This window comes from Athene noctua, chromosome 2 (assembly GCF_965140245.1).
Source record: "Athene noctua chromosome 2, bAthNoc1.hap1.1, whole genome shotgun sequence".
NCBI lineage: Eukaryota > Metazoa > Chordata > Aves > Strigiformes > Strigidae > Athene > Athene noctua.
Window position 1 is genome coordinate 45,408,425 of NC_134038.1, and position 15,949 is coordinate 45,424,373.

Consider the following 15,949-nt stretch of genomic DNA (forward strand, 5'->3'; position numbering starts at 1 on the left):
TTTAGAGAGAATTATCTACAAGGAGTTTGAGAGATTATGTTTGACTAACAAGGTATAAATCAAAATTTAACATGATGACACATGCTACTCTGTCAGCCTGCACATTTTGGCTTTTCCAAAATTTCTTTTTTTCCATGAAAGTGTTTAAATCTGATCCTAAATAGCCAACAGATTTATGTACAATTGTAATGGTTAAGAGATTGTCTCAGAAAAAAAAAAAAAAATCCTGGTGTTCTTGCCAGTTTTCAATATGCCTTTGAGTGTGCTAGTCTACATTTTTTGTAATATCTTTATCTCATGTCTTGAAATTCCAACAGCCTGTTTAAATCCCATTGAGAGATTTACCATATTAATTCATATTAAACCAAACAACTGCAGTAAGCTTATAAAAGATTAAAATCTGACCACTGTTGCACAGCCAAAGTACTATAAATGCAACTATTAGCCTGTGTATATGGAAGGTGGTATGACAAAGGCTCTGAAGAATGAAGCATGATTTGCAGCACAAATTTCCAATATGAAACCAGGGCACAAAAGCACTCTGAGAAATAGCACAGTGATATAATCTTTCAGCCTGCACTAACTTGTTCATCAGAACTTCACCCTTATTAACTCTTGCCTTCTATATCTGAATGGCATACATTCAATGATCTGTCATATAACAGAACGCTGTATGAAATACAGAGCATCTTTGAATTGGCAAAGTAAATTCCAGAAAAGTAGACTTTCAAATTTAATATTACTACATTGTTTTAAAAACACAGGTACAAATTCTATGGAGCGACACAGGACTTAAAGATGATTTATTTGGTAATCTTCTCATTTCTGGCATTCTTTTCTGACATATAGGGTTTCCTACTTCTAAAAGCACTTAAGAGTCAAAAAGTCAAATATAACAAAATTACATGATACTTTTAGCAAAGCAGACTTACCAATAGAATCAGCCTACTACAGACCTCTCAAATACAAATGACTTCTCTAAAAGGAATCCCGTTAATACACTGCTATTTTAAATCAGTACTGATAACAGCTTAACTGAAGGAGGAGAGCACCCTCATAGGTAAGAAGAAGAAATGTCGGAATATGTACAGCTAAAATCTGCATAATAAAATAAATACCCTTTATACAGAAAAGCCTAATTGAGAATAGCGACTACAACAAACTTATGAAGAAGAGATTGCACTAAGATCTTAGCTGCTTGCCATGCTAGAAGGTAATCATATTTGTTTAGAATATCAATAATACAACTGATATATCAGCATATACTATCATCTCAAAACTACAAAAGACAAAAAAGGAGACTAAAAAACCAGAAAAGCTCACCACTTCTTCATGCCTGCATTTTCTCACATTAATTCCATTAATCTGTTATTGAAAAGATAAAGAGAAGACTTACTCTACATTTCATAAGTATAGATTTCATGTCACTTTTCTAGAAAAATATAAATAAAAGAACTTGCTGTTTTACTCACCTGTAGAATTGCATCTCCTATAAAGAGCAAACCCGAAAGTTCCGCTGAAAACAGAAAGCATATTTTTCACTCATTTTGTACAACACATCCTACATTTCATGTACATGTATTCCTATTTAATTTAATGTTTTTACATAATCTTTAAAAAATTTAAACAAAAACCTAATGAAAAACCCAACATGCAACTTTCAAATATATTATTTGGATTGTTTTTTAATTAACATATCAGTGTTACAATGAAAGAGTCTACCCAGCCCAAGTACAAGACTATGAAACATCTTCCATCGGACACTAGTATCTTTCAGGCCATTATGGTGAGGAATGGAATATTTTTCTGAATAGAAATTGACTGTAGGACTAGGTTCTATCTGTCTGTGAGAGATCATTCCTTACAAACTCTGAGGAAAATGCAACATGGAGACTCCAGAGCTACTTATGAATGAGAAATTTAACTTGTAAGCTTTTATCAAAGATACTTTAGATCCTGCATCTTTGATAAACTCAGAGCATTCATGTCAGATAACTTTATATAACTTTATATACTGAAGAATTAGACAATCAACATATTGTACAAAATCAAGAGCCAAACTGAATTTGACTTTTAAAACAAAGCTATATACTATAAATTACATGGGAATTTACAACATCTAATTCTACAGTTGCAATTTTTAAATATTGTGCTACGTTACAGAGGTATGCAATGCAAATATAATTTATAAATACACAAGAAATGTAACAAAGATTATTTAAGTGTCTATAAATAAATAAATAACCCCTAACATGAGAACTAAGGCATGTTAACAGATTATGTGGGATTATTTATCTACAGTATTCCAAAACATCACAGCAGACTCTCTCTGGAAAAGATTAGAATTGGACTTGATCCAAAAATTTTACTTATTTATATAATTTGTAAAACTGAAATTAATATTGACATAAATTATGATACTCAAGTACAAGTCTGAAGGACTGATATTATTAGTTAGATGTAACAAAGGATGCTTAAGTTTTTGGAGATGTCCCTCAAAAACTAGCTCTCTAAAAATCAGCTGTATTTTTATTGAAAACAGTAATGGAGATTATATCTCAGCGAGGTATTGAGGTTAGAAATAATGCATCAGCTACTGCAGGAAAAAAAAAAAACAAAAAACACTACCACAATGTGAATTTTGTGTGCGCAATTAAAGCCTATCTTTCTTATTTTTCCCACAGTGCTTAATAGCATTTTAATAGCTATTGTAGGTAATACATGCCACATTATTATGTGTTACATACTTATATGTATACTGAAAAGAACAGAGTCACAAGTATAACTTCTTAAGGTTAACCTTATTATCTTCCTTAGGGACTCATTCCATGCTATTCTATAGCCTCCCTACATACAACTTTTACATCCACCTTTCATGGCTGGCTTTCAGTTCTCAGTACACTGATTCCCCTGTATCTCTCTTTATCTGTGTGGGTGAATATGAGGGTTTTTTTTATGCTGGCACATTTTAATTGTGCAGAAGCAGCATCCTAGAATTATTGCATTACAGATGGAGGGAGATGCTTCCAAGTTTATGTTTCTGACCTTACACAAATGTACACAAATATACACAAACATAACAGAGACATTAAATACATCATATTAGTACCGATTAACAACCTTCATCTCTCAGCACTGTGCACATTATGAGCTGTTTAACAATTATCCATCTTCCTAGAACATATTATATCATTCCAGTAATTTCAAAACATTGCCAGTTAAAGACAACACAGAGATTCAGCACCAGTTCTGCTTGTATTAAAAATAAGTATAATTAAGACCTTATGCAGTGACAGTTTAGCTATGTACGCAAAGGCCTGCACAGCACAGCACCTAATGCTGAAATAACATGGGGGTAGTATCAAGGTTTTGCCATTACTCACCTCTGTCTAAGTACTACTCTACTAACCAGCATAAAAAGAAATTCATTCTCTTCTCGTTTTACCATGCTTTAATGGCCAAACATTGGGTCTGCTACAGCTTCCTGGCCATAACCATTTGGAAATAAAAGCCAGAAAATCATTAACTTCTGTTAAATTTATTAAATGTTTTCATTCTCTAAATATTTTCCTATTTCTCACCTTAAAAATGTTTTACAAGAACTTTTTTTTTCTTTTAAAAATCATGTGAAAGACTGTTTACAACATATTCAAAATATAAATGCTGTACTTTTTCAGAGAACAGTTCCGAGGAAGACAGAGATTGTAACGACATGGAGAAATGGTACACCAATAGCATTTGTTTAATACTTCCTGAAGAATCTCAAGACTTAATGGACCTTGCTTTAAGAAGCATGTCAGAAAACACTGTACTAATCTGACACCCACCTCTTTGTTCTTTGGAAATCTTAGAAATTACCACTGGAATATTATGTTCTGCTCCACCCTGAAAATAGAATAAATGGCAATCTCGTCAGTCACTGCAAATATCTTTTTTTTTTTTTTTTTTTTAATTACATTTTATCCTTTCTTTAACTGCAGTTTTTAGTGAGACTGAGAAAATAGCTCTGATTCTGCAGGGTTTTTTTGTTGTTTTTTTTTTTAATAAAATATTTTATTGGAATTAATTCCTTATTGCCTCTTATAAAGAAGTTCACAGTTGCCACCATCAGCTCAGGAAGTGAATTGAATGTTGTTCAAAACTCTACAAGACTTGAAGAAAAAAGGACATCAGTTTCTGTGAATTCTGGAGAGCTTGGTGTATGAAATTGTGTCCTGCAAAAGCAAAATGGCCATCACACTACAATGGCAGCCATGCTGTGACCACTTAGTTTTCATCCTGGCAAGAAACGGGTAAACAAAAGCCCAAGAAAAGCAAGTTTGGACTTTTAATCTCAAAAGCAGCCTTTATTTGTTTCTGTCTCTGTCATGCAAGCACAAAGAGTGAGCAAAGCAGTGGGATAAGTAACAAGGAACGGAAAAAGAAACATTAAGAAAAGGAACAGTAGGTGTTCAATAAATGGGGGGAATAAAGAAAAGCCAGACACTAATTCAACAGTTCAACAGCAATTCAATGCTGTTGCTTCATTCAATTTATCCTGTTGGAACTGGAAATGTTCACAATGCTTAAGAATAAAATATTTAAAAGAAACCTTAAATAAAAAGGAAACTCAAAGGAAGAGAAAGGCAAATATACACAGAGACACAAATGTTTTTTCCTCTGCAGAGAGCATCAAAATGTAAGCCTGAATGTAACCTGTAAAAATTCAGATCATCAGAAATGACAGTCTGCCACATTGTTATTTTGCTGAGGAATCCCTGTTAAGGATTTGCTTACTCTTCTCTTCACAGATAGATTTTATTTGGAAACAATGGTTTTCTTAGGTCTAGGCATCCAGGGTTGAGGTGTGGAAAGGACTGACATGGGTATTTTGATGGCTTAAGGAACAGTACATATATCCCTTCATTGTGCAACAACCTATTGTTTGAAACTGAACAGACTCCTGCATTCATTAGCTATTTCTGTCATGGAATAAAGATGGATTTCCTGTGAAACTGTAGAACTTTAAATAGGATTTATGTTCCTTCTGCTAGTGGCTATCAGCGTAATTGCTCCTAAAAACACTGAATTAATAGGGATCTCAGTAATATTACAACAATATGTATACAAGAAAAGTTCTATTGGCATTTCACTAGATGAATGTTGACAAGCACAGAACATACTGATATTTGTAGCATGGACTAAGTATTCACTGCACAAAGACCATGAGGATACCCTCATTTCAGTCAGGCTTAGAGATGTATTCAGAATAAATAAACTGTAGTATAATAACTTGTTGAATATCTTTCAATGGCTTTCACCAGAGGAACAGCAATAGAAAGAGTTGGCTTCACTTAACATAATCAATTCAAGCTCACTAAATTTTTAAGACTTAACCTACACCCTCCAGAGTATTTGTTAGTCACATGCACATTTAATTTCTTCCAAATTTTTCAGTCAAATACAAAAATAATTCTGTCCGTTCCCTTCCTAAGCCTCCTAATGTTACACAGACATTGCAGGACATTTGAAGCTCAGCAAAGGAGGGTGTAGGGTTTAAAGCTCAGCATAGCTAACATAGATCCTTTTGTCTCAGTAAAATGGCCTCCCTCTGTCCTTCAACTCAGCTCTCCAGTAAAGAGGGAAATTACTGTTCTTACTAAGCCAGCCTACAATGCACAACATGATTATTCCTCTCTCACTATCTACCTAAATTCCATTTACACTGCAGATTTGAAGAAGCATCCAGTATGTCCTACTGAAGAAAATTATCTCCTCTCACTGAATCCCAGTCTGGCCAGTATGAAGGATTCCTTTTAAATTAGTCATAGGAGGTGTTGTCTACTATTTTAAGAAACAAAACTTCAAAATGGGAAAGTGAAAATAGGCAACCACCTATCTATACCCAGTCATCATCAGCAATTTGTAGCAAGATAAAAAAGTTGAATACATTCTGAAACGTCTTGTTGAATACTACTTCAGATTTACACTGCAGCCTTGCATCCTGTATCCTCCATGCTTGATCCTCTGTACTGTAGAAGAAAAAGTGTGTGTTTGTCTAAATTCTGGTTTTATAGGTTCAGAAGATACTCTCTTGAATAAACCTCTGGGAACAGAGGCCACTTTTCCATTGTTTTAAATTTTCCCTCCCTCTAGTGTGGATGTGTAGCTATAACCTCAGACCAGAGGAGGGAACAAAAATAGGTCAATAATGGTGTTAAAGTCTTAACAGCTCAGTCCTCTGCCAGACTCTAACACTGAACTTTGTATGTAGATTTTGTCATTTTTCCTTAAGCAGGCAAGAATGAGCCTGGAATAAAGGTAGCTGCCCACCTGTGGGGATGGTCCTGCTAGAAGAGTCAGAGGAAGCTCTAATTACTGGCAATTGTTTGAAGCTCACTGTTCTGGATGTTGGCCATTACTGGTGGGAAGTCACCCACACTTCCTTTCAAAGTGTCGCATGATACAGTTCTAAAGATTTTTTCTTATCCCAGTTTTTATGTATGAGGTTTTTTCCTGAAGTTTTAGTCATATAAAAAATAGGGCAATGGAAGCTAGTAACATTACTTGACAAATGCCGTTTTCATGTTTCTCTCCAGGTATAATAAGAAAATTATTTTGTTTTCCTAAGCAGAGAGTCTATAAAAAATTAGACCAATTGTTGGACTTTATCATCTTCAGAGTTTCAATGTAGGGGACATTTTTATTTCATACTAAAAGGCAAAATTTATTCCAGCAACAAAAATGGGCCTGCTTGTTTTACCTTTAAGGTCTAGTGGCACAATATGGTTGGTGTATGAGGATAAACTATCCAGATTAAAAAAGAGTGACTTTATACATGTTGCCTATTGGAAGCAGTTCATGTGGAGCTCTGAACCACGTTCACAGACTGTCTTAGAGAATACTAGTTGGTGAAAGCCAAAACTGTTCCAGGAATCATGTAAGCAATTAAACAATAGGGACAATTTTAAACTTAAATTCTTCAACTTTTTGGTAGAACAGCATAGCTGGAACCAAAATGCCACTTTCCAAATGCATTCAACACCAACTTCTATAAGTTCACAAGCCTTTAAAGACATAAAGGTTTTTAAACTAAAAGCTAGATGATTAAAGCTTTCGAGCTTTTTTTTTTTATTATTGTTTCAATTTGAAACACAGCAAAAATATCTTTAAAAAAATCACAGAATGAATGAAGAGGAAGAGAATCATCTAAGTATGTACATAAGTGTGAGTAGGACAGGTACACATGCTTTCATGATTTTTTGATTGAGTCAACTTTGAAAAGTCAAAACAAAGCAGACCTGTGATGGTGTTCACCATTTAAGAAGAATGATCAAAACAGATGCAGGAAAATGACACTGTACGGAGTCCTGGTAGCCAAGAGTCAGACTGTAACTGAAAACCTCAATTTATTTAATGAACTATTAATTTTATTGCCTATTTCCACAAGAACACTACACTCCAATTATTGAGAAGCATGACGTTCTTTCAGAAGTCATACACGTAGCAGCTTCTTCTGTCAAGATATCAGAGATGTGATAAATGACGGAAATACAACACTACACTTACTAATTTCTACATCTAACTCCATGGCTATTCGTTCACACAGAGGTTTATTACTGAGGGTTCTAAAGGGGCTTCAGAAATTAGAAAGTAATTCCTTCTAAAGATCAGTTCTGTTTAAATTTCAATCACATTTTTACCATTAACTTCACTAAAATGAAGTACAGCGAAACAGAAAACAGAGCTTTTCTGTTCTTTTGAACCTTCAAAGAGTGGATTATAAGCAATTTTTTAAAGGATTTAAGTTCCGATCTTGTGTAAAAATCAATCTCATGCAGGTTTTTTAAGCAGTTAGCTGAATCTCTGATTTTTACAAATATAGTTGAAGCACCCAGATTATAACACTAAAGAGAGTTCCCCTAATAGACAAGACACCAAAAAATAACTAGACGGTTTTATTTTGGAACTATTAACATTTTGACCTTCTGCTCTTCAGGGAAAAAAAAAAAATAAAAAAAATTTCATGGGATAAGGCACTTCCAAAATTTACTCAAGATAAAGTTAAAAGGTGAGTTCATCATGTGGAATTTCTGATGGGTGTTTACATGGGTGTTCAAATTAGCAGAAAAAAATAATGATAATGCACTAGAGCGGAATACCAAAACTAGACAAATTCATATCAAAGCACAAGCAAATGCGGGTCAGTAATGCTGTACTGCTACAACAACTCACACCTCAGAAAAACTGCATCCTCTGATATACAACACTGCTAGAAAGTAAGTCCTCAGATAACCCCTGTCTTTAAATAATCTGAGAACAGCAAAACAACGGGAACTATTGTACTACATGAGGTTATGGAAGACAGAGTTACTGAAACAAGGAGGAAAAGACTCAGTCCTCCTTACTCCTACAGGGTGACTTGTAAACCTCTACTTTAAGGCAAAATAATTACTTTTCTATTTAAAACTAATAATAAAAGTTCAGGAATCCTCCAAAACAAAACAAAGTAACAAATTTATTAATCTGCAAGAGGAAGCATATAATGATCGCACAGTATCTTTTCAAACAGAAAACTGGCATTTTTCATACTATTTGGAACTGACATTGACACTTCATGGCATGCCTAAAAAGTCAATTTCAGCGACTCTTCATGAAGTTTGTCTACCAAGCTACAAAACCCATTACTTTAAGTTCCAGTTCTAAATTGTATCTTACTACTATCTTAAATTGATAATAGCAGATTATATTGATTTAATAGTTGGTTTAGATTGTTTTGGCTATCCAATCGCTTGTCAATCTTTCTTTTTGAGAATGTAGGATTACTAGTAAAGGGAGCTAGCAAAAGCGGTCCCATGTTCATAGATTTTTAAAAGTAAATAATTAAAAAAAAAAATCATACTGCTTGACACTCATCAACAGAATACCCCAGAGCACAGAATCTACTCCCATTTTCATTATCCAATCTACACCATACGAGTAAGTCTGAGTTTCCTTTGTTGAAACAGATCTTTTTATTTAACGTCATTTGTTGAAGTGATTCCACCACTTAATTGTTAGTTATTCCAAAAATTAAGAACAGATCATCTATTCACACCTGAATTTATGCAGCTTCGCCTTTCCACTAATTAGATCAATTTTATAAAAATATTTATGCAATAAAATAAACCTAAAAATAAGCATAAAAATGTAATTTAAAGCCTTCATTTGTAAATTCTATTGCGGTTGCTTCTAATACACTTAATATAGTTTTTTTCTATAGACATGCGATCTTATTAAAAAAAAAAAAAAAAAGGTAAATTCCCTTCCAGGCTGAATTCATAATCTGTTTTGTCACTTTTAAATACTTTTGTAATTTGCAAGAATTTTCTTCAGAACAATGGATATCTTGCTCTAAACATTTAAGACTATCTTATTCCACTAATTTAAGAAAGGCCATTGCACGTTCCCTATTTAATTTATATTTCTCAATGATATTTTATTTTATACAATGTACCTGATACTTAAATAATGTGATCTTGAGCTTTTTGGCAATTTTAATGCTAAATCATAGCTCACTGAAATGTATAATTGAAAAATCAATTTTAGTAACTTTTGAGATTTGCTCTCCAAACCTCAAAAGTCCTTACCGTAACCTGTTAATTCTTAGCACCAGCTCAATAAAATTTTAGTCACCCATACACTTAATTTTGCACTGACATGCATTACTTCATTGAACTGTAACCTATAATGACATTGGAGGAAAATAACTTGTGTGCTGTTGCCTAAACTCATAAGAAACTTTGGCCACAAAATAGCAATTAGTCTTTGAATAGAGGTCTTTAGTGGGTCAAGATAGCAGCATGTGTACCAAGACATATTTTAAGAACTAGTATTTCTAGTCTGCAATATTCTTATCAATGACAACACAAACGCACATTAATCCCGCCTTCTGAGTCACTTTTTATAAGGTCAGTACTAGCAGATGTTCACAACAAAGTATACTTTCACTTTATATGCATAATTTAAGCCTCTTTGCATTCATGTGAAGTATACTTCACTTTTTCCATTTCTATCTTGAGACTGAGGACTCCTGTGTTTAGAAGATAAAATTAATGTTGTGTTGTCTACATTGAGATTCAAAGCTAACATAAAGTTTTAAAAATTATAGATTATGATGAAAAAGATTATTAACCCTTTCTCCCTCTCCTCATCCCTCCCTCCCTCCCTCAAAAAGGATCATCTACACTTACATATGTTCTTAAATCTTACTGAAAAAAACAAATATATATGGTAACATAAATCGCTGACTTTGCTTGATCTACAGAAAAATAAACTATGATAATATGTTCTGTCCTACTAATGAATTGCAGTGAATTAAGAGGATATTCTTTGTAGGAGAACTGATGATGAACTTATTAGCTGTTCCATGTGCCTGCCACTATAATTTAGCATTCATTAATAACCACTTAAATTAGAATGCTGTTGAACAACAGTACAGTCTGTGCAGTTGCAAACACTTTTCAACTCTCATATCAAACCTTAATACAGAGTTGCTCAGCTTGAGCTTTAAGGGAATGATCTTTCCATTGCCTTCCATTCCATCGGACAGTGTAGTTGCTGGTTGTCTACTGTGACAGTATCTAACATCCTAGAATATGTTTGGTCTCTTGTTTCTACTTCTCTAAAATATAGTTTGTCTTCATTAAAAGTAACATTAACTATATTCAAAGACACTTTTTGTGCAATGTGAAATAACAGATCCAGAAAATCATCCTACCTTTATACTTAATCCAAATCCTCCTACCGTCTGTCTTCTAATTGTTACTGTTCTTTCCTGGGGGGGAAAAAAAAAAAAAAAAAGTTAGATTTTGTGTTTTCTGCCCTAACACCTATATACACACTTCAATAAGTTATTTCTGTGCTTCCATCCTACATCTATTTTCCTTGTTTTAATAAACTTGTGAGTTCCTCCATGTGAAAATCCCATGAAACCTATGCTGCAGAGGAAAAAGACAAAGTCTGGAAGAAAAGCAGAGGTCCTGTCTCAGAGAAAAATTAATTTGTTGAATTCATACCATACTAGTGAGTACTGCAATGCAGTAAGAACAAAACTGTAGAGTTTAACAGTGCACAATGAATGCATTCAGCAGTCTTAACCTCAGCTAGTCCTAAATTGGTCCCATATGCAAGCTAAGCACTACATGCTGTCTGCAGTCCTGTTGCACATTTTCCAATTTAGTTTCATCCAAAAGGAATACAGCTTGTGTACTCCAAGACCACTCAGTGATGTGAACTAAAGCATGATAAGCGTACATGATCCAGAAATTCATTTCAAAGCACACTCTTGTTCCAAATTAAAAAATTAATATGAACACAGCCACTGCTGACCTCAGAGCTATGATTTAAAAAATTGTAACCATTGATTTAAAGGTTGTCATTATAGACAGAATTATTTAAAGCAGCCCATTTTTTCCCATTTATGCTCGTCCTAAAATTTTTTCTGTAAAAATTGCAGGCTAGTATCTGTCTTAGATATGAACATTTAGAAAAAAGACTTTTTTTTTTTTTTTTTTCTTCTCATCTGTTGTGTTAACTTTAGTCAATTCGGTTAGTGGTAAAAAATCTTAGTAGCAGATATGCTGTATGTCCAGATATAAATATATGGAATACATAGAGTTTTAATGCCCTTTACATGTGGTCTAGATTTTACACTCATTTCATTAAATACATATTGCATAGCATAAGTCTGCATATATATATGTGATCTATATATGTTCATACATTTCAGCACAATCAGCATAGATTGCCAGTGTCAGTCAAATTTTCATAAGTCTCTCATCAGAAACATATGAGTGACAGAGAGGATGATATATCTACAGTTACTTGTTGTCTTTCTTAGCACAACACATACACAAGTAGCCATATAAAAGAGTCAATAAAATATTCTTGTTGGTTTTCACTCAAGTGAAGGCAGTCAAGCCAGCCCTGTAAACACCTGATTTGCAGTCTTTTGTGAGTTTACTAGTGCTGTCTTACAAGAAAGTAGAAACCTTTTACGCTGGAGTTCAGCGAAAGAAATGTATGCTTCAGAAATACTTTGCTAGCGTAACAGATTACTAAGTAGAAAAAACTGTGTAAAAGTAAAAAAAGGGAACAGAAAAATTTCAAGTAACTGGAATTTTCCAGAACAACATAACTTATCAGAGCATTTCATCTGGTATTTTTTCTAGGTTCTTTTCTATCTCCATTGAGAGTAGATATTAAATATTTCAGGTCTAGATTGTTACTGAACTGAATTGAACTTTAAAAACATACTGCAAACTAGATTCACTCAAGTGATGTGTTATGTGTAATGAAGGCATTGCATTGTATTTTACCTAGGCTAATTAAACACACTTCTCAGTCTTACAATAAAGACATATTACTTTGGTGTATCTGAAGTGTAAAGACTTACATATTCTTCAGCATGATAGTTAGCAATTACAAACATGCAAACTTCATCAATTAATGATCTCAGAACTACAAATCAGAATTACATACGAGTTATAAATTTCATTAGTAAACCATCCTCTAGTCTGCAGCTGCGAAGCTCACATAAACAATATAGTGAAACAGCTTTTCCAGAACTGTCAGAAGCATCACACATTTTATACACTGGAATTTTGGCTTAGGATCAGACCCCAGCTCTGATCAGCTCCACTTTTTTTCCCAGAAGTTTAGAAGAAAAATGGTAGGACTCATCTAACCATCTCAGTTAATCCATCTAAGACTGAGCCGTTTGTCAAGGCAAGTTTTCTCCTGTACTCAGCAAAGAAAAATAAATACGTTCAATCCAGAGAACTCAACGCAGATCCCCAAGTTAGGTGATCATATTAATCATCATCCAGGTCCTCCATTGAGTACACAGCCGGGATGACAAATTTAACTTCAGAAAGACAAATTCTTCCTCTTAACAGTTGCAAAGTAATTTCAATAAGTATTCTGATGGTAGACACCAGCTTTGAAATGCTTTACCAGAAAAGCCTTTTATCCGAGTTTTTCTTTATGACTTGCAGGTGACTTTTTGTATGTGACTCACAAAAAACCCAAACTAAGCTTCATTTTCAGTGTCATTTTCAACCAAGGTGAACTGAATAAACCTGGTCTGCAAAGTACTATATTTTAACATAAAATAATATTTTCAGTATAATGATTAATAAAGGATATATATTTCAGTATAATGATTATGTAATAATAATATAATAAAGACTAGCAAACTGAAGCAAATAATTTTGTTTTGATGCTTTTCACTGGTCTAAATTCTGAAACTATTTGTTAATAAAATATGGCAACAACTCTGGAAAGCAACACATTTTGTATCAGAAAGGAAGTGCTCCAAGTATCCTTATTGACCATTTGTGCAGAGGTTAAAGATAGTGCTGCTCCATTGATTCCAACTATCTGCTTAAAATAAAATCCAACTAAAAATCTCTTTCAGCTGTAGTCTTTTAATATTTTATTTAGTTTCATTTTCCCCTCTATTTGCACAGGGTAGTATTCTATGATTGAATTTGTAAAGGTTTTGCAAATTTCAAAAGCATTTTTACAAAGTTTTCCAAATTTACAAAATAACACTTAATGCTGATGAAAAGCTACTTAGTTCAATACCAAGGCTACTGAAAATGGCCTGTGAGCTTGTAATTCCATTATACATTGTTATCAAACAAGGGGGAAGTTAAGCTCTTAGGATCCTTAAACGTAAAATTCAGAGCAGTGTTTTAGAAGCTGTTTCCTGGAACAGAACAAAAGTAGTTATCATTTTATGGAAAAACTCAAAGGTGCTGCCAAGCTGTCAGCATTTTCCATGCCTCTAACTCAGAAAATTCCTCATCCACACATATGTTCATTGACTGGAAAGGAAAGTTAAGAGTTCTGAAAAAAAAAAAAAAAATCTTCTTCAGTCATGCAGTGAAAAAGAAGCATTGGTTTTTAGGCTTTTATTAAAGAGGTATTAAAATTCTCCTTAAAATCCATATGATCTTGAGATCACGCACGACATCTTAAATGAGATTAGAAGTGAAGAATGACAGTGTGAGCACACAGCAACAGTAAATAGTCAGGAAAAGAAAACACAGAATCCTATAGACACATTAACTAGTTAAATTTAGTCAAGAGTTAATGTTTTTTATAACAGTTAAATTTTCGGGCACAGTAAAGAATCAAATATTTCCTACTAACTGGTATGTCATGTAAAAGAAAATTTACAATTGCTTAATTGACTCAACAGTAATCATTAATTAGTAATGCTTTCAGATTATTCTGTATAATATAAAACAACAATCTAATGTGATCTAATAAACTATATTAAAGTAGTCAAGTAATAGTTGAACAAAAGGTCATAGAAACTTCAAAACTTCATAAAACTGAGTTAACAGCATGTGAAATTTCAGTATTTCATTATTGAACCTTTTTACTAGGATATAAATATTACATTTTCAGTTTGTGACACTGGTATGCCTGGTTATTCATCTTATAAGAGTAAAGGTATGAAGAATGAATTTGTCAAGGTCCAGACAGAAAACAAGACCTCTCTTTTCACTGTGGATAGAACAGACACCATGGTACTATACATATGGAAGAACATGGAAAAAAGCTGAATGGTTGTAGAACAAAACAGTAGGTGGGAAAAGAGGAAGAGACATGGAGAGGAATGTACAATAGCACAACAACATGGAAAAAGGTGAGGGAAAAAAGGAGGAAAATGTTAGAATGCAATTTCTAAAATGTAATAATGAAATATAAACATAGAACCAATACACTGGCAGCAACTCATAGATCAAACTGTTAACATTTGATGCCATAATATCTTCAAGGCCATGCTCTCATGTAGTTTATCAGTTATTAGTAGTTCCACTAATTTTGAAACAAGAAAATGTCATGAGAATTTTTTTTTCATTTAATTATTTGAAACATATTCAAGAAAGGAGATTTTATATCCTCCTTTTGTTAACGCTTTGCTCTTTCTTACCAGCCTTTCTTTGGATTAATCGACATGAGCAATGAAACTTTAAACTCATTCTGAGTGTAAAGGACACAGGACATAGGTCAGCCACATTTCCAATTTGAATTAATAGTGTTAACAAGGTTTCCCAGCAGACTTGCTCATCTGCTAAAAACTTTCATTGTGTGACATTCGAAGATTGTCTCGTTATGTCAGTTCCTCATGCAACTGGAGAAGGTCAGCAGTAAGGGATGGCAGCAGAATGCCTGGTCAATTGGAAATTCCCCTTCCTCTGCAGCTGTGCAGGAGACTTGAGGGTAGTAAATGCAGCTGTGTTATGTAGACTGCTAACACTGACTAGAACAAGCAACAGCGTGCAACCCTTCCCTTGTTCTCACTTCAAAATGTTCCAAGTCCTATAGCACATGCCTAAAAGCAGAAACATTCACCTAGTTATCTACCTATAAAAGTTCAACTCCTGGGATTGATTTATTTCAATGGTACTGCATTTCTTAATTTAGAAATAAAAGAGAAAAAAACCCACAAACCCAAAGTCAGTATGGATCTGAATTCCCACGAGGCTTAGTAACAAATACTCTCTGAAATTTTGTGATAGCTGCAGTTTCAAGCTACCGCCTCACATCATACGCTGACATTGATCAATGCTTTGGGTTCGCCAAGTGTTTTCTGGTTTGTAATATTTTTCTTTTTTGTGGGAGAAAAACCTTCTTCCAGTGAGAAAAAGCTATTCTGTGATTTCAAATTTGACTTTACAAATGGCAGTCGTGTTTGAACTGCAGTAGATTGTTATGCTTATTATTTTTAAGTAGCTGCAGAAAAATAAACTGGCTTAAGTTGTCCCTGAATAATCATATTTACATCTGTCAGTTCTATGTTGCTACTTAAAAGCTGTCCAGATTGACAGAGAAAAAAAAGTTACCACCATTTGATAGATATTTGATGACTTCTGTGAAAAAAATGGATTCACTCCACTGAATAGCTGACAGA

At 33.7% G+C, this 15,949-nt stretch overlaps 1 protein-coding gene across 5 annotated transcripts in view; it reads right to left on the reverse strand.

Annotated features, from left to right (window-relative positions):
• SNTG1 (syntrophin gamma 1) overlaps positions 1 to 15,949 on the reverse strand; it is a 357,499-nt gene that overhangs the window by 140,872 nt on the left and 200,678 nt on the right. For 2 of the 5 annotated variants that reach the window (XM_074898980.1, XM_074898982.1), the window contains 4 exons: positions 10,739 to 10,795; positions 3,828 to 3,885; positions 1,473 to 1,516; positions 1,324 to 1,365 (listed from right to left, as the gene is read on the reverse strand). In XM_074898980.1, coding sequence (XP_074755081.1) covers positions 1,324 to 1,365; positions 1,473 to 1,516; positions 3,828 to 3,885; positions 10,739 to 10,795 — 201 coding nt within the window. Of the gene's footprint in view, positions 1 to 1,323; positions 1,366 to 1,472; positions 1,517 to 3,827; positions 3,886 to 10,738; positions 10,796 to 15,949 lie in introns of those variants that run through there. The other 3 variants (XM_074898981.1, XM_074898983.1, XM_074898984.1) reach the window with 3 other exon arrangements.